Source organism: Bombyx mandarina, chromosome 18 (assembly GCF_030267445.1).
Source record: "Bombyx mandarina strain Sakado chromosome 18, ASM3026744v2".
NCBI lineage: Eukaryota > Metazoa > Arthropoda > Insecta > Lepidoptera > Bombycidae > Bombyx > Bombyx mandarina.
The window spans coordinates 9,227,919-9,253,185 of NC_143224.1; the positions used below are offsets into that span (position 1 = coordinate 9,227,919).

The window sequence follows — 25,267 nt, forward strand, 5'->3', positions numbered from 1 at the left end:
AAGCGAAATGGGATAAATTTTATTAATTTCAGATTTTTATCAAATGGGATTAAATTAAATGAAACGAGATGAGATGACTGAGACTTTTGAAAGAGCCTCAGAAGCTACGTTCAAAGGCTTTGTTTAATTTTCCCACATTTGTGCATTTTCTCAGATGATATACAGTTAATAAACTACGATTATTACATATTGAAGCCCGTGGAACACTAAATTTACAAAATGAAACAATTCAACCAACTTCACTCCGCGTGTTCCCACCAAAAAAACCGCAGATACATTACAGTTTTCTGTGGTTAGTGTTGGACGGTTAAATTTGAGGGGATTGGGTTTTGTAGGTTGATGAGGGGCTATTTAAAAACACACTGCTTCATTATAATTATATTGTAGATACTTTGAACACTGTTACACCATTATAAAATTATTATCTTTATAAAACTCTTAGATGCTGCTCTGACCGTGTCTAGATGAGAAGTCCTTGACTTCACTTACGAGAAGACAATCATCTGTTTTTTAAAACATTTAAAATAATTCCAATATTCGAAATCTGCAATGATGTGTCAAGTGTTGCCTGCCATTACATTTTCAAACTCCAACAGTTAGTGAACAGTTCATAAAACAGAATATACTAAAAATTAGGCTGTATGGTGTGATGCCTTCGTCTTTCCATTTGGAAAAATGAAACTACGCTGTAAAAGCAGAGATTGTGGTTTATTTTGGTCTATGATTTTAGTACCAAAAAAAAAGGTCTATGATTTTAATGCGTACAGCACAATATTAAGTGTATAATCTATGGTACAGCAGTCTGTCAGAAAAACATAAGATGGCTAGTAAAATCGATAGTAATTTAAAAGTTAATCCAGAAAAAGTATTGCTAGAGACAGATCAAGGTATTGTCGACAGTGAAGAAAGGAAGTGGGGAATGCCCCTAAAAGAAGTATATAAACATGGAGTCTTTTTCTATAAAGGTAATGGGCATAAAACTTACCGCTACACACATTTATCAAAACAATGATTCTGATATGATAATCTTAGAAATTAGAGAAGGAAAACAAGGTATGGATATATAACCTAATATAAAAATGTCAAAAAGCTAAAATAAAATTTTATTCTTTTAGAAAAGGAAGGAAAAGCAATACATCTTAGCTATGAAGACAGGCTGAAACTGGTCGCCTATACACAACAAACAGCGCACGGTCCATTTGATCCTAATTCTGTACCACCTCTGGGTGTCTTGGATGTGATAGGGAGAGATAGGCATGCAGCTTGGCAAGCATTAGGTCAAATGTCTCAAATACAGGCTATGGCTGGCTTTGTCCATGCTTTAGACAGGTGAGAATTAATAAAATATGTTTTATATTCCTAATATTGCTGGACAAGCTCGTAGCACATTCTTTGTTAAGTTATTGTACTCTATAGACATCAAAATGTAAATGTCACTCACATTGAAAATGTGCCCTGCCATCAGTAATTATGCAATGCCTTTTAGTTAGACTAATTACATGATATCTATCTTTTATTGTGAGAGTTATTTCTGAACCTGTAGAAAATTTAATATGTCAATTAATTAATAGTGCCTGAAGGATTTACATTCTGCCATGCCCAAATACACACTAGATGTGTCAAGCCACAAGAACTTTAAATTGCATTTAATACTTAATCGTTAAAGTAACAGTTTCCAAAATTAAAAAGTGTGTATTGATTTAAACCACTTAACACCAGGTGAGCTGAGAACTCATCCACCTGTCTAAGCAATAAAAAAATTAAAAAACCAATAAATTAGCAGGAGGATGATTGTGTACACTGATAACCTGGAGAAAATTAGTTTCAGTCATAACCTATCTGTGAATAATCAAAAATAATATAGCTCACACAATATATTTAACCCATATTTTTAAGTGTATTTTTCTTATCTGTAAAATGAGTTAAAGCATCAGCCATGTATGTCAGTATCAGCTGTTTTATCACTTATTTACTAGACTATCTTTTTGAATTCTATATGGCCATATAACAAAAAAATCATACAGTCAAAGATAAAATCTTTATGGAATTTGTTTAACATTGATAGATTAAATTCCTTATTTTTATTCTTACTAGATCCTGTGTGGTTTCACTCTCATGACACTTGAGTACAACACAAAAGTATTATGAATGCAATTGAGCCTAGCACCCTTTACAGTAGTTCGATAAAAAATATATTTATAACAAATAAAATACAAAAATATGTGCTTTTATGAGCCTCTGACATAATAACCTTATATACTTCTACATTTGCAACCCAATATATCCATATATTTAATTAATTAATTACAAGAACAAGTGAAACACAGTCATCTGGCCCCAAACAAGGATTTCCTGTATGATGGCAACCAGAGCCTCATGTACATTGAAATAAATAGATATGATAGATATGATTAAATAATGTTGACACCATTTGTTCTGTGCAAAGAAACAGGTGTTAATAATTTTAGTTATAGAAAATTAGGTGTTAGCACAATACTAAAATGTTGAAGAATTTCACATTTGTCATTGGTGACCACAGCACCAGTAAAGTATGGAAAATGTGTGATATAATTTTTTTTAAAACATATTTATTTATTTATATATTTAAGGATTACCAACAGGGTTTACAGTAAGACATAAAATAACATTGACATGTATAGAGCAATTGATAACTGCAACTCTAATTAGAGGCAATCACCGCATGCATTACTTTAATATATCAACAGAGATTTAACAATAATAATAATAAGTAAAAAAACAAAAGAAGACCAGGACAGTAATACCTGAGTACTCAGATCAAGACTGAGGCTGAGGTTCAACAAATTTTTATAATTTTGTTCCTGAATATTGGAAGGAAATCAATATGTCAAGGTTTTCAGCTTTACTGACTAGACTGATTAAATGTTTATGAAAAATTACATCAATGTGTACTCTTACAGGTTTAATACCTTTAACTTAATAAAACAGATAGATTCATAGTTTTGCTTAGAATATTTTTGTTGTTATTTGGATTGACTGTAAATTTAAATTAACAGTAAAGTTATATCTACTAAACAGTAAAGCTATATCTACTCTATTAGTTAAGTCTATTATATCTACAAATTACAATTGAATTTATATAAATTGTGTTAGACAAGAGCTTGTCATATCTACTAAACAGTAAAGCTATATCTACTCTATTAGTTAAGTCTATTATATCTACAAATTACAATTGAATTTATATAAATTGTGTTAGACAAGAGCTTGTCCAATAGAGCTTTGAAATCAGTTCAGTGTCCTACCAGAGTTTTAGATAATGAGAATATTTATTCTGTTCATTATTATTTATTCTATTTATTCATTTATTCTACTCATATATTTTATGTCGACCTAAAATGTGAATAATTTGTAAACTTACTAGTTGTAAATTGAGAATGATGTTTTATTATCAACAGACTTTGTCCATTGTTCAAGCCATATTTGGAAGCTATACAGAAGGACAAGGAACAAAAGATGCAACAAGAGTAAGTTTTAAAAATTAACCATTTTTTTATTACATTTGATGTCTTTGTTTCTTCTTGGTTTTTGGGGCACATTACAAAATCTTCGCTTTATTTTTTTTAGAGTTTGCTTTAAAAAACTGACATTGGCTAGGTTTTTGTTTTTAATTTAAACTTTTTATTTTCTTCCATAGACTGTTGAAAGAGTCCACAACCTCACTTTTTTATTGTTTATATGGGTGCACAAGCTCGGGGCCCACATGATGTGTGGAGGTTACCGGAGGCCATAGGCATGAATGTCACCATTCACCTTGAGACATGAGGTCCAAACCACAATTGTTTATTATAATCCAATTTACGCACACCAAAAAGCCTACCTCCTGTTTCATTACCTGTTTGTTTGAAGCTGGTAGATTGGAACTGATAGATTCCTTCAAGTAAATGCTGTAGAAATATGAGATCGATAACAGAATTACATTGAAGTCTTACCTAACAACGAAATTTAAACTTAATTGACCAAATTCTGTGCCTATCGCTATGACTAAAAGAAAACAGCTTGTTTTAAAGCTAAAAGAAATTTCCAGATTCTATATTATGTATTTTACACACAATTTTTAATTTGTGACTGCAATTTCGTAAATAATATTGCTTGAAAGATAAAAACAATATATTTTATAAATATATTTTGGAGGCACATTACAGCCATTGGCCAGTCTACTTGATTTATTAGGTAATAATTTTAAGGTTGAAACGAGAAGAAGAAGAAAGATCTCGAATCGAACTTCAAAATAGAGTCATGCTAGAGAAACAGAAGCAGCAAAGTAATAAAATAACGGAAGAACAACAAGTGTAAGTAGGTTTGATTTAATTCCAAAATCCATATAAAAAAAGAAAAAAAAAGCATTAATAAATTTTACAAGAAAATAAATTTCCTTAATTACAGAAAATTTTATAAGTATGAATCAGCATGCTTAGTATTTTTACCACCCCCAAAATGGGAATATGGGCAATATTTAAGTACAGTTAAAATATAATCAGAAAATTTCACATTGGAATGATTCAACAGATACTTCATTAAATAATGCTGGCAAATTTAGTCATACAAGTTCTAAATGAGAATACACTTTACTGGAAAGAGAATATAATTATATAAAAATTTTTTTTTTTTTTTTTTATTGCTTAGATGTGTGGACAAGCTCACAGCCCACCTGGTGTTAAGTGGTTACTGGAGCCCATAGACATCTACAACGTAAATGCGCCACACACCTTGAGATATAGTTCTAAGGTCTCAGTATAGTCACAACGGCTGCCCCACCCTTCAAGCCGAAACGCATTACTGCTTCACGGCAGAAATAAGCGGGGCGGTGGTACCTACCCGTGCGGACTCACAAGAGGTCCTACCACCAGTAACAATTAAAATAGAATACGTTAAAAACATGCTTTCTGGTAATTTCAAGTTTTTTTAGGTACAGCAAAGATAGTGCTCGTACTGCAGACAGATAACTCTATATAGCCAGATATATTCTCTTCTTATTAATTCTTCTGTCAATAAGATCTCCTATATTTCATTTAAATTTCATATTACTTTTTCATTTTAGGCAAAGGATAAAGGATGCCTTAAACGCTCAAACGTATGATCAGTTCCTACAATATGCCCAACAACAGTTTCCTGGTAATTTCGACCAGCAAGCCATTTTGATTAGGCAACTACAAGATCAACACTATCAACAATATATAAAGCAGCTAGCTGTAGATCAGAGATTAGCAAATTCTACCATACTCAACGAAAGTGATGACACAGAGAGTGAAAATGTTAAAAAAGAGGAAATGGTGAAAGACTGCAACTTAAACGAAACTGATATTGTCGCTGTTGTGGACAACAAGTAAGTGCCACTGATTCCATACATACTATATATTATTCTTCTTCTGAGTCGCATACTTCATTGCTGAAGGTTGTGTCCCTGAAAGCCCTTTGTGGCTCTTTGTACCATCAGCTTCCATTTCCTTCGGTCCTCGGCTTCTCTCAGGGTGGTCGCAACAGAGAGTCCAGTGAGCGCAGTTATCTGATCTGACCAACGGTTTGGTGGCCGGCCGGCGTGTCTTTTCCCTTCTACCTTGCCCACCACAGTAAATTGTTCAAGGTTGTCTGGTGGCCGCCGATATATTATTATACACTATTATTGTATTTTCACTAGTTACAGACTTGATTAAAATAGTTTAACAGGTTAATATGATGAATGTTATAGCTAATTGAGTTCTTCAATCGTTTTTGACCACAAAATATCTTAATAACAAGAATATTGTCTTAAATTTTATGTATTTAAAATCGTAAAACTAAGCATAGGTTTAATACCTACATAGTACATACCAATAAAAATTACATTAAGTCACTGTTTTAACATTGTTAAAAATTAGTTTGATCTGCAAAATTTTGTTGACTGCTGCTCACCTAATTGTGGATGGTCATCATCGCTTATATTTATAGGAATAATAATCGACAAATATTGCATTATGTATTACATAGAATCGTCATTATCATTCAAAGTTATCTTGTCAACCTTTACAAATGATGTAGTACAAAAATCGAAGTTTTTTTTTAATAAATTTCTACATTTTCTCGAGTAACTCTATCTTTAAATATTTTGTTTTTAGGTCAATGCAGACTTTAGAAAAAACGGATCCAAACGATTACACCGAAGTCTATAAAGACGACGAATCTGAAGATGGTAATAACAAATTTCTTATTAAACATTAAATACTTTAATGTCGATGATTAATCAGGAGGCATTGTTTGCAATACGACATATTACTGTGTATTACAGTTAGCAAATAACATTTTTGCTAACTATATTTTTTTTTTTTCGTCTTCCTATGATGATAGTCTTCAAAGGCTATATCATCGTTACCCTAGCCGGTCATCGTTCTAGTCGAATCCGTCGCTTGCGACGAAGGGCTCGACGTGTAAATTGACCCACAGATACAGCTCACTGAGTTTCTCGCTGGATCTTCTCAGTGGGTCGCGTTTTCGATCCGGTTATAAATTCTACGAAGCACTGCTCTTGCTAAGGCCAGTGTTAGCAATACCTCCAGTTTAAGCTCCGTGAGCTCACTGAGGGTTCTACGAGGATGGTGACCGGTGCTTGTGGTACCTAAAAGCACCGTTAATGGATCGGGAGGATCCGTAATGACATGTTTAGGGCATATTTTCTGTTATTTATCTCTTAACACTCTAAGCAGACTTTGGGACTCTGGTAACCGTACTCGTGCAACCCAATCCGTACATAGATGCATTCGCGAAGCAGCTGTCCTTGAGCAGTTAGGTATCTCTCGGAGGCGCTCTGGCAACTGTTAGCAAATCCCACTTCTCCTGGATGAGCCGTTGCTCGCCCACCTATCCTGGTGAAACTGGAAAAGCCGCCAGGACACAAGTAAATCTTCTTTAAAAAAAAAAAAGTTATAAAATGAACAAAAATACACGGATGCAAATATTGCAGTGTATTAGGACATTTTTTTAAATCATTTCTGTCGCTTAACTTTCAATAATATAATATTCAGATGGTCTACCAGCGGTAGAGGATGCGCGCATGTGGACTCGTGATGAAATAGTTCAATTCAAAGACTCGGCTCGGTCAAGTGGAGGAATGTTGACTGTGGGACACGGAGAAACTGTAACTATAAGGGTTCCTACGCATCATCGCGCCAGGTGTATCTGTTGGGAGTTTGCCACGGATAAATATGATATTGGTAAGCATCTTTAACTAAAACCGCTGCGTTCATCGACAGTGCGTTTCCAAAGATCTTTTCTGCCACGAACTCCATTCCACGGTGTTTCCCGAGCGCTATGACATGTCCTTCTTAAAACGAGGCTTGCGGAGAGTACTTAATGGTAGACAGCGGCTTGGCTCTGCCCTTGGCATTGCAGACGTCCATGAGCGACGGTAACCATTTACCATCAGATGAGCCATATGTTCGTCTGCCTACAAAGGCAATAAAAAAAACATTTCTAACTTCCTATAGCTTAGATGATTGAACATAGACACAGCCCACTGAGTTTCTCTTCGGATATTCTCAGTGCGTCGCGTTTCCGATCCGGTGGTAGATTCTGCGAAGCACTGCTCTTGCTAGGGCCAGTGTTAGCATCACTTCCGGTTTGAGCCCCGTGAGCTCACCTACATGTTAGGATGAAGCTGAAATAGCCTCTCAAGGCTACCAGCATAGGTTGAATTACAAAAAAAATAAAGCCTTGCTATTAAGTATGTACCAGAATTCATACATATCACAATGTTAATGTTACCATCCATGTTTAAAGTTTAAACATATCTTATTGTATACTATAACGAGTTTCCATACCAGTCAAAATGCAACGCGTAAATTCTCCACGATAGAAACAAGCAGGCTATTGGGACCGACCCATGTGGGCTTGTAGCGGCAATAGATATGCTGTACTTGAATTTTTATTTTCTTTTAGACTTGAGGATTGCTTTCGGTGAAATTAAAAGTTTTTTTTTTAAATACCATTTGACGTGCTTACTCTGAATTAGCAATCGTACAGTTTTATAAGATAGTGGGGTCAGGGAACAGTATTCTTATCCAATAGCAACCGCACACGTTTCTAGCGTCACGCACAACTCGATTCTAATTGGTTGCGAAAATTTACACAATAATACCAATATAATAATACAAATAACAAAATACAGATACAATAATTTGATGAATCGACATCCTCAGCATTCCAGATGCGTGAACAGAGCTTACAATACACTACTGGTGGTCGCATTTATTTTAACACATCGCCCTATTTGTGATCACTTCGTTTATTACTAAATCAGACTTTCATACCAGGAATCGACTACATTTCCTGTTGGTGTCCTCGTGTTCAGTATTGGAGCTGTGTGTGCTATAGTGCACCTACATGTTCTTGTTTCGTAAATGTTTCTGATCCTTATAACTTATAACACAGTTACACTAGGATGGAGTCGCTTAATGTGGATCATAATTTTTTTTTTTTCATTTACAGTCCCAGTCTAAATGGTCATTGTATACAACTTTAGTGTCTTTTGATGACAATTGAAGCAGTCTAGAAGGCAATCTAACTCATATTATTATAGTGCATGAAGTTTACATACATACATGAATTACACTGATTAGGCTTAGCGGAAAATGTTATTAGCTATTACGTTCAAAGTGCAATCAGACCGTTCTCAAGTCGACATACTAGCAACAATATAAGCATTTAAAAAAAATGAAATTTAGGTCATAGCTGTTTTATGAGACAAAAAATAATCAATTAAAACTGTTTACTTCTTTCAGGTTTCGGTCTTTATTTTGAATGGAGCAAATCTCCGACTTCAGAAGTGACGGTTCACGTGTCAGAAAGCGACGAAGAAGATGAAGCAGAAGAGGAGGTGTACGGTGAAGAAGGTAATTTTAATTTAAAACAATAATCATCGTGGTACAGTGGTATTAATAAAGTTATTTGTTTTATTCATTTTCTGGTCGTTTTCAATTCACAGATCGGATAGAATGAATGAGTAATAATTAATTCGTCTTCTCGCATTAAAACTGTTTAATCTCAAAACTTACTAATTTTACAGGAGAGTGTTTTAAAGGTTTAACATGTGATATTTTTAATATAATCATCTTTGTAGCATTTATTTTTAATTTTTTACCAGTTAAATTATCTGTCTTTTAAGGAGTTAGTAGTCAAAATATAGGTATACTAAATAAACCAAACTAACACTAAACAGACAGACTTATGACAGTATTTATGAGAAAAATACTGGTGATTCCAAATGATTCCGCATATAAACTCAATTTCGAATATTTTTGGAAATTGTACATTTTTAATGGGAAAAGACGAATTATCATACCGCTTAATCTTTATTTGTTTCCAGAACTTACGGTTCAGGATTCGAACTCTGATCCTGAGTTGGGCAGCGATAGGCGAGTGCTAAGTGCGGTGAGGCCGCCCGTCAGCCTCGTGGTGCCGGTCTTCCGACGCGACTGTCACACAGAGGTTTGTATACCATGTTTGTATGTGAACTAGACTAGATATAAGGGGACCGTTACTAAAATAATCGGATTATACATAATCGAAAAAAAAAGCATAAGCAGTTGTTCTGTTTACCGGAGGACAGCTGGCGGACTATTACTATTTCCATTACATTATCAAAAAAAACAAAACGTATGGTCGACCCATACTGGTGCTGAGTTTTATATATTAACTAGCTGTACCCGTCCGCTTCGCTGTCCCCCCGCAACTGGTGTAGGGAGTCCAACACTGATATAAATATTAGCCTATCCATTAAGTACATGTCTTTTCTACATGGATACCAAGTTTCAAGTCAATCGGATGCATGGTCCCGTTATAACGGAACAGTAAAAACTACTGTAGATTTATATATTAATATAGATTTAGACATGCCCTTGATTATTTTAAAACATAATCGAAATAGAATCAGAACTTGAATATAGGCCAAGAGCTGCCAAGGTTTTCTAAATGGACAATATGATAATATACATATAATTTTTTTTTAAACTGTATACATCCGTGTCGTAAATTGTTATATTTTGATGTGTTCGCAATTTGGTATTCAAAATTAAATACAATAAATTCGATTCTATTTATTTTTCAGGTATACGCGGGCTCCCATACTTATCCCGGTGAAGGAGTATATTTACTTAAGTTCGATAATACGTACAGTCTTTGGCGATCGAAAACATTGTATTACAAAGTATATTACACCCAATAGATTTACTTAAAATGTATTAGAAATATTATAACCATGACACGCGAAAGTAGTTGTGTTAACGTCGAAAAGTAATGAAGTTTACCTTTAAATATAATATTATTTAATGCGATGGGTTTATAGACAATATGAATAATGTTTTCTATAATTATACGCAGCTACTGTCAATTTTCCAAGAGAAGAAAAGATGACACCAAACAATGTGCAATAAATTAAATATATACTATTATTGTTTTATTGTATGTAATGAAACTAAAATTAATCAAGTATTAATGAAAATTAAATATATTTTTTAACGAAACCTTTGAACTGCTTGATGTTAATGACGTTTCAGAGGAAAATATACATTTATAAACGCAATGTATCAAAATAGCGTGTAAATTTTATATATTATGTGCCATTATGTGGTTTTAATATTTAATTACTGTTAAATATTTATATTCTATTCAATTATTTTAATTAATTTAATTACTTTCTATAATCTATTAAGTCGACTGTATTTTAATATAAGCAAAATGAAACAGAAAAAAGCTATTTTTCGTAAAAGCGTCTATCATTATTTAAAAATATATTGTTTAAAAAAACACGCATTGATATAATTTGCATTGTAAAGTTTTAACTAGACAACTTCTACATTTTATTGCTGTAGTTGGGTGGACATGCTCACGGTCCACATTGTGTAAGCGCCCATTGCATCAAATATTGTGACATCAAAATATTTGCTCCACGGTAAAAGTAAAAGTCGTGAGATCGTGCCCTCTATGATATAAAAAAGTTGGATTTTGGATGGTAGTACCACGCTTGCAGTCTAACAATAATTTAATTATACATCGTATCTGCCTGGTCCTATTTTTAATACCGTCGAATGTAGAAATGAGCATCGGGCTCACGTGATGGTAAGTGGTTACTGCTGTTCTCGGGGAACAACAATATCAGGGACATAGTTCATCCCCGCTTAGGGAGCGCATTTCATTCTTTTGAACTGACTATGAATGAGCACAGTATGATCGATGGGTGATTGAATGATACAGGATGCGGTTGTCAGCGGCTTAATGATGAATTACAGATCGTTTGTTTATTTCAAAATATCTTTGGAGCATGTCCCGTGGAACATATAAAATGTATTAGTGTGCACCTGTGCTGATCGAAATACGACCGTCATCACTGACACATCAAAATTTATTAATTTAATGTATTGCAACTTATGTAGGTATATGTATGTACTTACTTTCATTTTGGAATCAACCTTCATATAATTATATAACTGTAATTTCTCTGGAACTACTAAATAAAAAGAGAGTGTATTGAAAAAAGAAAAAAAAAAATTCTTAACTGTACTTTTCCTACCTATACATTGATGTATGTCACACAACGTATTCAAAGTATTATTGTTAGCATTTAAAAAAATGTAGTGATGTTATTTATAAACACATTTTTGTATAGGTGTTTGTTTTGTATATGTAAACGCAAATTGACGAGTGTAATGATTAGTAGGTATATAGTGAAATATATTTGTGGGAGTAATTGACAAAGAAAGAGGTACACGATGCAGCTTTGCTATGAAGATGTTGGACTCTTTGTGAACTACCAAAATGTTCCTACTATGCACACATGCTTCAGAATATCTAAATTATTGTGTTGGGCGAGTCTGAAAAAAACATCTTGGTACTTGAGTGGTTAAGAACGAGAACATCCCGAACTCGATTGTAATTTTGAATCGATTGCGATTCGTTCGATTAATTAAACGTCTCCGATTCGCCCTACCGTTAATTTGTTGTAAAATGACCAGTAAAAAATTTATTAATTCAAAGCTATTTAAAAAGTACTCATTAAATTTGTCGTTGTGTTTACGATAGGTCCGTTTCCTCACCTAATTATGCTAGAATAAAAAAGAAAGTGTATTTATTTAACTGAGTTTCTCTTAACTCGAATATGTAATATCTCGATATTATAAGTATAGTATCGTCGTTTCGAGATATTACATATTCGATTTCCTAACTATACGCTGGTAGTCTTAAAGGGGCTATTCCAGCTTCGCGCAGACGGGCAGTTGGGTTCAACCTGACAAAATTTGCTAACACCAGCGTCCAGCACTAGCAAGAGCTATGCTACGCAGAATCTACCATTGGGTCGTAATCGCGACCCCCTGAAAAGATTTGATGAAATTGATGATCTGAAAAGATTCAGCGGGCTGTGTTTATGTGAAGTGCATTCTAACTTAACAACATTTACATAGTAACATAACATTTGCATTAAGCATTTCGTGCTAAAGGGAGTTTAAACAAGAAACTAGTTTTTTACGAGGCTTCATATCTGAAAATACTAACTTTCCGTGCGATTTAATTATTAAAAAAATATTTAAGCAATTTAAAAACTCACTAAATTCAAACTATTTCAAATGAAACTAACTACATACATGGGTAAGCGTATTACGGGTTTATGGGGTTAAGTTTTTACCAAGATCCATAGACATTCCAATGTGAATGCCGCCATGCGCCACCCACCTCGAGACATGAACTGGCAAATGAAAGATTCTATTGTTTAATAAGTGTCAAAAAAATGCCTCGATATTATCTACCACCAGGAATTACACAAAATTCATTTTGTGGATTTGATTTGTGCTACAAGGTTTAATTTCCTCGTTGAAGTCGTCCGTTATGTTCCGTAACATGTTTTCCGTTACGTACCTACATATATACTTAAAAATGTTGTCTATCAGCCCGACTCCAATACCAGCATTGGTAAACTGGGCAATCTTATCTCTGCAGCCACGATGAAGTATGTGTAATTTGACCCTTTTTTCTACAGCTAATAAAAGCCAAATTAATTAATCGGTAAAATTATATATTATATTTCATAAAATAAAAAAGATGCCACAAAATATATATTTTTTGTATTTGGTTGGTTGTGTTTGTGAGATTGTTACTATTTCTGGAATTAATAGATTCATTTTAAAACAATATAATAATAATATTGTTATGTTGATCATAGACTAATGAGAAATACTTTTTACCTAAAATCCTGAGCGGCTGAGCTATCGCACTATTTCTATTTTGAAATGTCATTGTCAAAATTGATTGTCAAAAACACAACAACAGCAGTTAATCACTGTCAAATTGGGTTATTATTTTTGTACACACTATAAAATTTCGTAAAATTATAATGTTACGACTTCTTCAAAATTTGGAACTGAAAATATCTAGTAGGCATACAAATTTATGGCACAAAATTCAATACAAAAAATATTTATGTTATCAGTGTGGTGTCAGGTTTTATAGTCACAAACCGAAAACACAAAATTGTGATAGGACTTTTCTTAATAAAAATAGGGCATTTCATTTTAAATTAAGGTATTACACTAGCCAGATAGATGCACAAAAAAATGAAGAACCCATTGAAAATTTGAAAAATAAAACCACATTAGTAACGGGCAAGAAAATTAATGTAAAATTAAAAACTTCAGAACTAAAACGATTACTTGGACTGGCTGAACCTGAAAAATGGACATTAACTGGTAAGTAATAGGTTTTATTTCTTCTATTAGACTATATGGACGTCTTAAATACTATCTATGCATCAAGTAATGCAGAGTCTATTCATTTATTTAAAGAAATTAGATGTTTCATGGTTCTGTTAAGAAATAAGTAAAAGTAAAAGTCCTTATTTTCGTAGGTCTGTTCACAAATAGGGCAATAAGATGAAATTGAAAATTATTCAGTCACCGTTGATTTGAATTGGGTACACTAAAAAAAGCTTAAGATAAAGCAGGAAATGTATTCATTCATTAATTAAGATCAGATCATCTTTTTTAGTAACAATTAAACGAATTTTTTTTTATTTTCATTATTAGTATAAATGAAAGACATTTATTAAAAATGCTCTAGAGCTCATACTTTTTCTGGCATGGTTTGATAACTATTCTAGTTACCAAACTTGAATTTAATGTGTTAATATTGTTAACATTAATTTTATTAAATATTAATTTTATTAATAATGAAAGAATTTCATTCGAGCTCTACACCCCAGCAGAGGGTAATAGGAAAAAAAGAAGAAGTGGCCATTTCTCCCTTTGAACCAGATCACATGACCATTTTAAGAAATAAGCAAGATTTGCTTTTGTGTGATAATGAAGAAATAATTTATGTTTTAATTACATTATATGGTGGCTGTCCTGTCACTGGATGCGTAAATATCACATTTTGAATTCAGCCATATATGTAAATATACCTTGAGACATAATGTTGAAATCTCAATTTTAGTGAAATAACAATTAAGACTACTTTTGGCCAGATATATCCAAAATGGTGTAACCTACCTGTGTACACCCAAATAACACCCTTCTCTCCAAAAAAACAAATAGTATATACCTAGTCAGGTCATAAATTCTGTCACATGTATAATGTAAAATAATTGAAACAAGTTTATTCATTATGTAACCATTCATATACCAAAATGAACTTAACAAAACATAGATTCTTATGACACTAAAGTTTATTCAAAATGACCTTCGTTATTTTGAATACAGGCCTTCAATCTGCGAGGCCAGTCGTCTATCGCAGCACGAACGAGGTCCATGTCAATATCGGCGGCTGCCTTAATCAAGGATGTCTTGAGTGACTCCAAATTGGGATGAGGCTTTGAGCACGCCTTTTTTTTTTTTTTTTTTTTTTAAAGATTTTATGACCTGGTAACTAAGACCTTTAAGTCATGTCTTATTTTACTTTATATTCTTAATTTTATGAAAAATGATAATATGGAGTGAAATGAAATGAAGATGATTAATTTGAGACATTAATCAACTGGGATGAAATTTAATGAAATGAGATGATATGGGATGAAATATAATCGCAGTAAAATGGTGGTCATTTACTGAGATTTTTTCAGTGGACTTTTTGGAGGAACCCGAGAAGTTACGTCCAGCAGCTTTGTTTCATTTTCCCACATTTGTGCACTTTCACAGATATTAAACAGTTAATAAACCACCATTATTACACATTTAAACCCGAAGAAACACTAAATAGGCAAAATAAAACAAATCACACAACTGCACTCCTCTCGTTCCCGCCAAAAAGTTCTGAGCACGCCTTTTCCTCTAAGTGTTGCCATATCTTGCTTCTTCACTACTGTGTGCGTACACCTTATCATTTTGTTTGTTGTAGCTCTCTTCTAGGGCAAAAATTTTTTCATCCGAAAAAAGAATTTCCCGATATTTTTTCCCGCGTACCGCTTTAACAAAGCGCGGCATCTCTTCAGTCTCAGGTCCATTAGACGAGCATTCAAACGATGTCCTGTTTTTCTTCGATATTCCCGAAGCCCTAAGTCTTCATTTAACACCCTTTTCACCATGGTTCTGCTTAACCCCATCTGAAGGGCCAACAGTTTCTGCTTACATTTGGGATTTCTTTGAATTCGCGCCTTCACAGCTTTTATCACTGCTGGAGTCCTAACAGACCGAGGGCGACCACTTCTTGACCTGTCATCTACACTAGAGTTTTCATTGTATTGTTTGATGGTACGATAAACGAATCTTTTGGTTATATTCAAATTTTTCAGTATGTTAAAAATTTGAATTGGCGCGTAAACGCAACGATGTAACGCAATAACTGCAACACGGTCTTCTTTAGGCGTCCACTCCATATTTAAAAATGTGTAAAATTCTAAAAGTATACATTTTTATTTTCATAAACAATTCGAAATTCGAATTCAATAAACTTTTTTGTGGCCAGCATTCTAAAAGAAAAGTTTTTACTGTGTGACAATACTTATGACCTGACTAGTTATTTAATAAAATGATTTGAATGAAAAATGGTTGGATATTATTTGAATGAAATTTGAAAATGATTGGAGTCAAAAATGATAAAGTATAAGATATGATTTTAAACACACTTAAAACACTTTAAACCACACACAAAACTTGATGCTGTTGTAACTTATCAATTTCAGCTATTCAGGTAGACTTTTTTGATTTTTTAAAAATAATTATTTTTTATCTGAAATAATGATTTTAGCTTGTGTCCTTAACATAGTGGTGAAGTATGCAAATAATTTTCTAAAAGGACAATAATGATATTTATTCACTATTTTAGCTTTAAATTTTAATTTCAGGTGCCATTGGTTTCCTAATAGTGTCATCAAGTGTGACGATGGCCGTACCATTTTCTCTTGGCAAGGTACTTGATATAATATACAATAGTACAAGTGACTTAGCTGCTGCTAGAGAAAAGCTCGATGCATTATGTCTGATGCTCTGTGGGGTATTCTTAATAGGAGGCCTGTGTAACTTTGGAAGAGTTTACCTGATGTCCATATCTGGTGAGAATAGATTTAATCAAATGATAATAAATAGATAGTAAATAAAAGTTTGAAGATTCAAAATAGAACATTAGAAAAGATAGCAATAAACAAATCGGGTATAAATGTAAGTATCTCAGTTAACGAAAATAAGTGTACATATTTATTGGCGGTATTTTATAAATATTATAGATAAAATATAGATGTTACTTTTTAGGGCAAAGGATGACCCAGGCTCTCCGGAAACAAGTTTATGGTGCGATTTTAAAACAAGAAACGGCGTGGTTTGGAAGAACATCTACGGGAGAACTAGTGAACAGATTATCTGCAGATACACAGCTTGTGGGCCGTAATCTCAGTCAAAATGTTAGCGACGGCCTTAGGTCTTTGTTTATGGTTGGGGCTGGGACAGGAATGATGGTAAGGTTTGAAAATATTATTTGTATTTTAAGAAAATCTGATTGCTGCATATTATATACATAAATCGTATGTATTATTATTTAAAACTGAAAGTAGATGATCATTATAAAATGCAACGGAAATTATATTGTATTGATTTAGTTTTCGGCAGCTGTAATACATTAAAATTGTCACTTTGAATTGCTCAAGTGTTAATTAAATGTAAATGAATTTTAATTTACAACTGCGGAGCTTATGTAATCACTATCGGCTAGTAATCAGAAGGTACATTATAGATTCCGGACATTCATGAAATTTCACTGCTTTTAATTTTTCGCCCTCTGTTTTTTATTCGTATTAAAGGTTCTAATTTGGTGGTCTTTTGACGAGATCAACTCGAAACATAATCGCGATTGTTTAATTAGGAAGCGAGAGAAACGTGTATTCGATTGTAATTGTGCACCATTTTTTCATTCTTAAGATACCAGTAGCCTCGAGCGCAGTTGCGGATTAAAGGTCCAGAGCGCCCTTGGCAAACACTTTATCGGCGCCCCTGTACCGGCCTTAAATGGCCATCATAATTTTATAAATTTTAACTAGTTGTTTTTGTAATTACGATGACGTTGTATCAGCAAACCCTAGACTTTAGTAGACCAGGACCCTTGCACTTACGCTAATGCGCGAATGAAATACAAACAAATCCGCAATATTGCATAATACGAGTATATCGATGCTTGTGCAATAGTTTAAATTACAGATCAGCATTTAGTTCTTAATCGTCGATATGTTATTTTCATTATTTATTTAAAAATTCGGAGCTCGCGCGCCCCTTGTAACTACACGTCCCTAGGCACGTGCCTAGTTTGCCTTACGGATAATCCGCCTCTGCTCGAGCGGCTATTCTAGTTTCACCCTGATTGGTAGGTGAGCTCACAGGGCTCAGCCTAAAAGACGTTGCTTACATCTGCCCTAGCAACGTAATGCTTCGCCGATACCGCCGTATCGGATTTGCGACCCACTGAGAACACCCCGCAAGAAACACAGTGGGTTGTGTCTATGGGTTAAGTTCTTTTCTTAGCTTATTCATAATTTGTTCCAGTTCTACATGTCGCCTTCATTAGCGTTGATCGGATTGTGTGTGGTACCGCCTGTTTCAATGTTGGCTGTTATATATGGACGATTCGTTCGTGGGATCACAAGGGAGTTGCAAGATTCACTTGCGGAAACGAGCGAAGTATGCTACCACAAATATTAATAATTATCATTTTAGTTTCGTAATGGTAAAGAGTTTTAACGTTTTATATCAGGGTAGATGCATAGATTACCTCATAATAAACAGTGAGTAAAGTCGATACACACCTCCACTCGAATACCGTCATTCAATTTGAGGCACCTAAAATATTTAAAATTAACATTAAAAAACAAAACAAATATATAAATATGTAAATTCAGTGAAACTAGTTTCACAAAGAACATTCGTATATAACGAAGGAAAGAATAAGTAATTAGTGAAATGTAAATTTTATTTGTCAAAAATAAAATGAAGCCAAAGTCTGTTTTAAACAGTGGAATGTATTTTACTAAATACGCTATTATATATGTTAATTTTAATTTGTAGCTTGCTGAAGAAAAAATATCAAACATAAAGACTGTGAAAGCATTTAGCAAGGAGCCTAAGGAATGCGAATCTTATGCAAAGAGGATTGAAAATTTACTGAATTTGGCTTACAAGGAGTCATTAGCGGTCGGCAGTTTCTACGGTTTGGTGAGAAATGAACTATTAATTTATTGTGAAACAAACTTACTGGTGGTAGGACCTCTTGAGCGTCTGCGCGGGTACGTACCCACCACCTTGCCTATTTCTGCCGTAAAGCAGTAATGCGTTTCGGGTTGAAGGGTGGGGTAGCCGTTGTAACTATACTTGAGACCTTAGAACTTATATCTCAAGGTGGGTGGCGCATTTACGTTGTAGATGTCCATGACCTCCAGTAACCACTTAACACCAGGTGGGCTGTGGGCTCGTCCACCCATCTAAGCAATAAAAAAAAACATCAACTTAATACATATTTAAATTTAAAACATCAAATTTTATTGAAATTCTCTATATTACATTGTAATGAAAACCGCGATGATCTAGTGATTATTTTTCGACACAGAGTCGTCTTAATTCTCCGATGGAGTTAGTGTAGATGGAGTTTGTGAAAGGTATTTGGTATCTGGTCTATGGGTGCACTTAATTTTATTTATGTGTTTTGGGCACACATAATACAGATGAAACTCTTTGCTCGGGGCTGATGGATGTGGAATGCTTTTAATATACAACGATTTCCAGAAAGTTCGCGATTTTTTTGTTAAACCGTAGAGCAACATAATTTTTATTTATATAATTTTAGGGTACAAATTATGATGAAAAAAAAAATTAGTAAACGAATAACTTATTGTTTGTATTTCGTTAATGCTTTAGATTAATTCAAATGAAAACATATTTTTAGACTGGCCTCGCGGGAAATACTATAATAATATTAGTTTTATATTACGGAGGAGGCATGGTGGCGACAGAGCAACTCACAGTCGGAAACTTGACATCGTTCCTACTGTACGCTGCGTATGTGGGGATTAGTATTGGTGGACTGAGTAGTTTCTACACGGAACTAAATAAGGGCATGGGAGCCGCGACCAGACTGTGGGAGATCATTGATAGGGAGCCCAAAATTCCTGTCACAGGTTAGTTAAGCAGTTCATTCATTCATTCATTCGGTCGTTCATTCATTTTTTTCCCTACCAATGCTGATAGCCTTGAGAGGCTACTTCAGTTTCACCCTAACGTGTAGGTGAGCTCACGGGGCTCAAACCGGAGGTGCTGCTAATACTGGCCCTAGCCAGAGCAGTGTTTCGCAGAATCTACGACCGGTAAGGGTACGCGACCCACTGAGAAGATCCGGCGAGAAACTCAGTGGGCTGAGTCTGTGGGTTTTTTACTCGTTGAGCCCTTCGTCGCAAACGACGTGTTCGGTAGGGACGGTGACCTTGAGGTACCTAGGTAGGCAGCGGCTTGGCTCTGCCCCTGGCATTGCTGAAGTCCATGGGCGACGGTAACCACTCGCCATCAGGTGGGCTGTATGCTCGTCTGCCTACAACGGCAATAAAAAAAAAACTTAAAGCACCGTTAATGGATCGGGAGGATCCGTAATGACGTGTGATACATTTTGCAAATTTTGTCAAACATAAAGAAATATTACGCTTTGAAAATTCTTAATACAGTACGAATCTTTTGATCATCGTGAATTCTACACAGAATGAATTCGTTTTTTCAGGAGGCTTAATACCGAAAGAGAAACCGAACGGCGAAATAATATTAGAAAAAGTACATTTCTCCTACAACGATGCGCCTCTAATACGAGGACTAGATCTTCATTTGAGACCCGGGAAGTCAGTTGCGCTTGTCGGTAGATCTGGCTGCGGGAAGAGCACCATAGCATCGCTTATATTGAGACTCTACGACCCGGATAAGGGTAGAGTTCTACTCGATGGAGTCGACATAAGGGAATTAGATCCGATGTGGTTGAGGAGTCTGATCGGCTACGTTGGTCAAGTACGTAAACATTCCCGTTTATCTACACACACAAAAAAATATATTTAACGGGTCCTAATCATGATTATATAATAATAGTGATGCTATGACTTCCACGGTTAAAGAATAACATCGTATAATAAAAATCAAGCTCGCAGTAATGCGTTTCGGTTTGAAGGCCGGAGCTGCCATTGTATCTGACTAATTAAAACAAAAAAAAAACACGTGTGGCACTCGGGGACTGCCGCGGTAAAGCTATTGCATAGCACTTTTTATCAACTTATGCAATTATAATTAGACAATGATAATTAAATATTAAAACAATGATAAAATAAGACCACGCTATGTTTATAAACATTAACAAAAGCAAAACATTAACTGTCCCCTTCACATTCATAAGCTAGACCGCGCGAGAGAGAGATTGGCAGACTTTTCATGATGCCCATGCAGTGCGACGTCACGCCGCGCGCTTATTCACAAACACTACACAAGCGCAACGTGTGAATGTGTTGAACGCGAGCTACACGGCAAGCGGAGTGGGGGTGTTAGGTTTTATTTTCGTTACAGAATTTCTTGATTCGGTCGCCGCGCTCAAAGCCCGCGATAAAAGCTATGCAATAGCTTAAAAATATTGCGCTTTAACAAATAAATCTGTTTGTTACGCCTTAACGGTAGTTCTTAATGATTCTCAATTTATCGCACTAACCGTAACGTTATACGTTTTAAGGAACCGGTGTTGTTCAGTGGAACAGTCAAGGAAAATATTCTATACGGAGCTTTAGATGAAAACGAAGAAGTACAAAATGAAAAGGTAATTATAAAAAACATATATTATGTATTTTAGTGATATTGAGAAAAAATATAAATTAGATAACGGATTTTAGCTTGACGTAAAATTATCTACAATACAAGCAGAGCTAAGATGCTACTTTTAAGCGTCTGTATTCTAATAGGTAAGAGACTTTTTATTTTTTGTTATGCTTAGGTGGATGGACGAGCTCACGGCCCACCTGGTATGAAGTGGTTACCGGAGCCCATAGACATCTACAACGTAAATGCTGCTACCTACCTTGAGATATGAGTTCTAAGGTATCAATATAGTTACAACGACTGCCCCGCTTTTCAAACCGAAACGCATTACTGCTTCACGGCAGAAATAGATAGGGTGGTGGTACCTACCCGCGCGGACTCACAAGAGGTCCTACTACCAGTAAGACTGCATGCTCGCGCTCGAACCATAACTCGAAGGTAGCGCCACTCATATTATAATGATCTCCGGTTGCCACTTCAAAAATGTTAAGTTAATAACAAAGTTTAAAAAATGTATAGAGACGCTGCAGCTCTCTGGTTAAGCGATCTGACCCAAAAAAAAAGGTTTGAAAGAAGCTTCATTTAAAAAAAAAGAGTAAATATCCAAAGAGCTATCGTTAACTTTTTTTCATACTTTAAAATCGAGAATTTTTCGATTTTTCCGATCCGATTGTTGTATTCAATTTTAACGATCGTGTAAGCGTAATTGATGATCGTCTCCTGCTAATCCGTCGTGGCCTAAAGGATAAGACGTCCGGTGCATTCGTATCTAGCGATGCAACGGTGTTCGAATCCCGCAGGCGGGTACCAATTTTTTCAATGAAATACGTACTTAACAAATTTTCTCCATTTACTTCACGGTAAAGGAATAATATGGTGTAATAAAAAATTACACGATTGCACTTGAAATTTTACTTGTGTGGGGACCTCTTGAGGGTCCGCGCAGGTGGGTACCACCACCCCGCCTATTTCTGTCGTGAAGCAGTAATGCGTTTCGGTTTGAAGGATGGGGCAGCCGTTGTAACTGTACCTTACCTAAAACCTAAACCTTAAAACTTATATCTCAAGGTAGTGGCGGAATTTACGTTGTAGATGTCTATGGGCTCCGGTAACCGCTTAACACTAGATGGCCGTGAGCACGTCCACCCAACTTAGCAACAAAAAAAAATATGAAACAGTTGCATACGATGAAACATATTTTATTTGCAACTAGCGACCCACCCTCGCTTCGCTTCGGAAACTGTAATTTATTATTGATTTCTACACTATTTAATGGATGTTATTATACATATAAACCTTCCTCTTCAATCACTCTATCTATTAAAAAAAACCGCATAAAAATCCGTTGCGTAGTTTTAAAGATTTAAGCATACATACATATAGGGACAGAGTAAGCGACTTTGTTTTATACTATGTAGTGAAGTGCTTGTTTCTTACCAAGGACGAGCCGGCGTGGATGGTGGCAGCCCGCACTGCTCATCTGCACGAGCTAGTGACCGGCACCCGGCAAGGCTGGGACAGAGAGGTAGGCGCCGGCGGTAGTCAGCTGAGCGGGGGACAGAAACAAAGGGTGGCCATTGCACGGGCCATTGTTAAGGTAACTTATCAGTTATTGTTAACGGTAGGCAGCGGCTTGGCTCTGCCCCTGGCATTGCTGAAGTCTATGGGCGACGGTAACCACTCACCATCAGGTGGGCCGTATGCTCGTCTGCTACAAGGGCAGTAAAAAATAGCCACGTTTAATAATAAACTTGATTTTTTGAAATGTTTTTTTGAAATGTTTTTGGAGTTTACTCCTTTAGAATCGATTTACATATATAGGCCCGGGGTATGAAAATTATGGGGACCAAAATCGTACTAGCATGTCACACGAAATGCGTTATGCGCCTAGCATGTCACACGAAATGCTTTATGCGCCTGATTGGCTCCTGATTGCGTGATGCGTGCGCGCGCCAATCAGGAGCCAACGCGCGGCCGCGTTATCGCAGGTGACGCCGGGCTGCTGCGCCGGCAGTCCGCCACAAAGCCTCGTACTGATCGCGCGTTTCTCTCATTATTGTATTTTCATATATTTGTTAGTCGTTTGTTTTGTGTCTCGTTAATTTGTTAATAATCTGTTGTGTATCGTGTTGTCGTAATATAGAACTATTTCTCGTATTGTTTCGTTTAATTTTTTATATCCAGTAAACTCCAGTCGTGCGTCGGAGCGGACACACACACTTTTTTTTTATTCTGTTATCATAATGGTTCCCAAAAAGGAAGATACTACAGATTCTTTAGTTAATTTATACTGAGAAGATAATTGAAAATTTAGTCGCAATTTAGAACTAATAAAAATATAATATGTTGATAAAAAATTAAATTAATGTAATGTAAAAAAAAATACATATATAAAATTAGAATGAGTTGGAATCACACTTAGAGCCTTTTTTAATGAAATACTTTTAATCAATAAAACTCCGAAAACAGTTTCGAAAGGAACCAAATTATATCTTGTATTAAACTATGGTATTCTTTTTTAGAATCCGAAAATCTTGATCCTCGACGAAGCCACATCAGCGCTAGATACGTATTCAGAGTACTTAGTTGATAAAGCTTTAAAAGAGATCAGTAAGTCTAGAACGGTTCTGACCATAGCGCACAGGTTGAGCACGATACAGTCCGCGGACGAGGTCGCTGTGCTCGAGAATGGAGTGGTAGTTGAGACGGGACCTTACGCCGAGCTGGTAGCCAAACCGGACGGCCTCTTTAGGGAGTTGATAACGCATCAAACGTTTACCGCGAAATCGAGAGACAAAAAGGATTTGCAGAAAAGTCAATGAGTTTTATGTACCTCATCACAAAAACGTCCAAGCAAGGATCAAAATCTGTTGACGGCTACTAAATCGGTTCCCGGCATATTGTCGTTGCAAATTTAAAATCTCTTAAGTGACATTTTGAGCCAAAATGATGTTTTCATATGTTATTGATGAAAGTTATTTTGAATACCTATACTCAGAAAAAACTCTCATCTGCATATCTTTATTAGGCGTCAATCTTAAAAAATTCTAAGTGTCGCGGTTTGCTTTTTATTGTAGATCAAAGTATCCTATGTGGTAAAAAAATATTTGCATATTTTTTTCTTTTCAGGAGGTAGTTTTATTAGATTTTCTCGAAAACTACATTTATACACATAGGAGATTTCAAATTTGCAACGACGATATGTTAGTTTTTAAATTATTTACGTAATGTTACCCGTTAATTGTGGCAATGTGTGTAAACATGTAACTCGTTAATTGTGGCAATGTGTGTAACATCATAATGTTCTTTTTTCACGGTCCGACCGTGCCCGTATTTTTAGTTTTCAAGTGTATATTTTATTAGAAACGTCTTATTTACTTGGCTTAGCTGTGCGCTTGGGCTATTTTCAAATTAAACGTTCGGTTATTATGTGGACCAAATTGTTTTAACGTGGATAAGATGGATTGCTTATTATAAATTGTCCATTTTGTTTTTCGATAAATTAGTACGTCATGTTGAAAAATTTGAAAAGGAAAACTTTGTATATTAGCGGAAAGTGTTTGTTGTTTAATTGTTGAATTTATTGTAATTTTATTTAAAATAAATATATATATTATTTAACTGTCGAGTGACAAGGGTTATGGATAAATTTACGCATGGAACAAATAAATGGTTGTTGTTTTCGGAAAGTGAATCGTCATTTTAATTAATTTGAAAAATAACTACATAAATATGAAGGTAAGTGCTCACTACAAATTGAATATAAATTAAGATATGTGTTTAATTGATCTCCAATATGCTTGTACCACCATCCTGCCTACTTTTGCCGCGAAACAGTAGTGAGCTCTTGTGTGAAGAGTGAGACAGTATTTGTAATATACAAATTCAGACTGAGACCTCATGTTTCTAGTTTCTAGGACATTCACCTTATCGAGAATTGAAAGGCTATTTGGTTTAAGCGACATTTC

At 35.1% G+C, this 25,267-nt stretch overlaps 2 protein-coding genes across 2 annotated transcripts; both read left to right on the forward strand.

Moving 5' to 3' along the window:
- Positions 1-715: 715 nt before the first annotated feature.
- On the forward strand, positions 716-10,454 carry LOC114240918 (Golgi resident protein GCP60). Its single transcript, XM_028171597.2, has 10 exons — positions 716-965; positions 1,116-1,329; positions 3,435-3,503; positions 4,224-4,328; positions 5,078-5,362; positions 6,132-6,205; positions 7,035-7,223; positions 8,790-8,900; positions 9,374-9,495; positions 10,115-10,454. The coding sequence occupies exons 1-10, from the start codon at positions 821-823 to the stop codon at positions 10,229-10,231; spliced, it is 1,431 nt and encodes a 476-aa protein (XP_028027398.2). The 5' UTR covers positions 716-820; the 3' UTR covers positions 10,232-10,454.
- Positions 10,455-13,296: 2,842 nt separating this feature from the next.
- On the forward strand, positions 13,297-24,993 carry LOC114240920 (ATP-binding cassette sub-family B member 10, mitochondrial). Its single transcript, XM_028171599.2, has 10 exons — positions 13,297-13,742; positions 16,334-16,540; positions 16,737-16,939; positions 18,018-18,152; positions 18,537-18,683; positions 19,411-19,642; positions 20,233-20,510; positions 21,217-21,300; positions 22,741-22,896; positions 23,822-24,993. Exons 1-10 carry the CDS (start codon positions 13,391-13,393, stop codon positions 24,119-24,121), a joined length of 2,094 nt encoding a protein of 697 aa, XP_028027400.2. The 5' UTR covers positions 13,297-13,390; the 3' UTR covers positions 24,122-24,993.
- Positions 24,994-25,267: the final 274 nt, after the last annotated feature.

Excerpts from the sequence above, each read along its gene's own strand:
- LOC114240920 (XM_028171599.2), top strand. The coding sequence starts at position 13,391 with ATGTTACGACTTCTTCAAAATTTGGAACTGAAAATATCTAGTAGGCAT. Across the intron at positions 13,743-16,333 it reads TGAAAAATGGACATTAACTG|GTGCCATTGGTTTCCTAATA; the intron begins GTAAGTAATAGG and ends TTTTAATTTCAG. Across the intron at positions 21,301-22,740 it reads AAGAAGTACAAAATGAAAAG|GACGAGCCGGCGTGGATGGT; the intron begins GTAATTATAAAA and ends TTTCTTACCAAG.
- LOC114240918 (XM_028171597.2), top strand. The coding sequence starts at position 821 with ATGGCTAGTAAAATCGATAGTAATTTAAAAGTTAATCCAGAAAAAGTA. Across the intron at positions 1,330-3,434 it reads TTTGTCCATGCTTTAGACAG|ACTTTGTCCATTGTTCAAGC; the intron begins GTGAGAATTAAT and ends TATTATCAACAG. Across the intron at positions 6,206-7,034 it reads AGACGACGAATCTGAAGATG|ATGGTCTACCAGCGGTAGAG; the intron begins GTAATAACAAAT and ends TATAATATTCAG.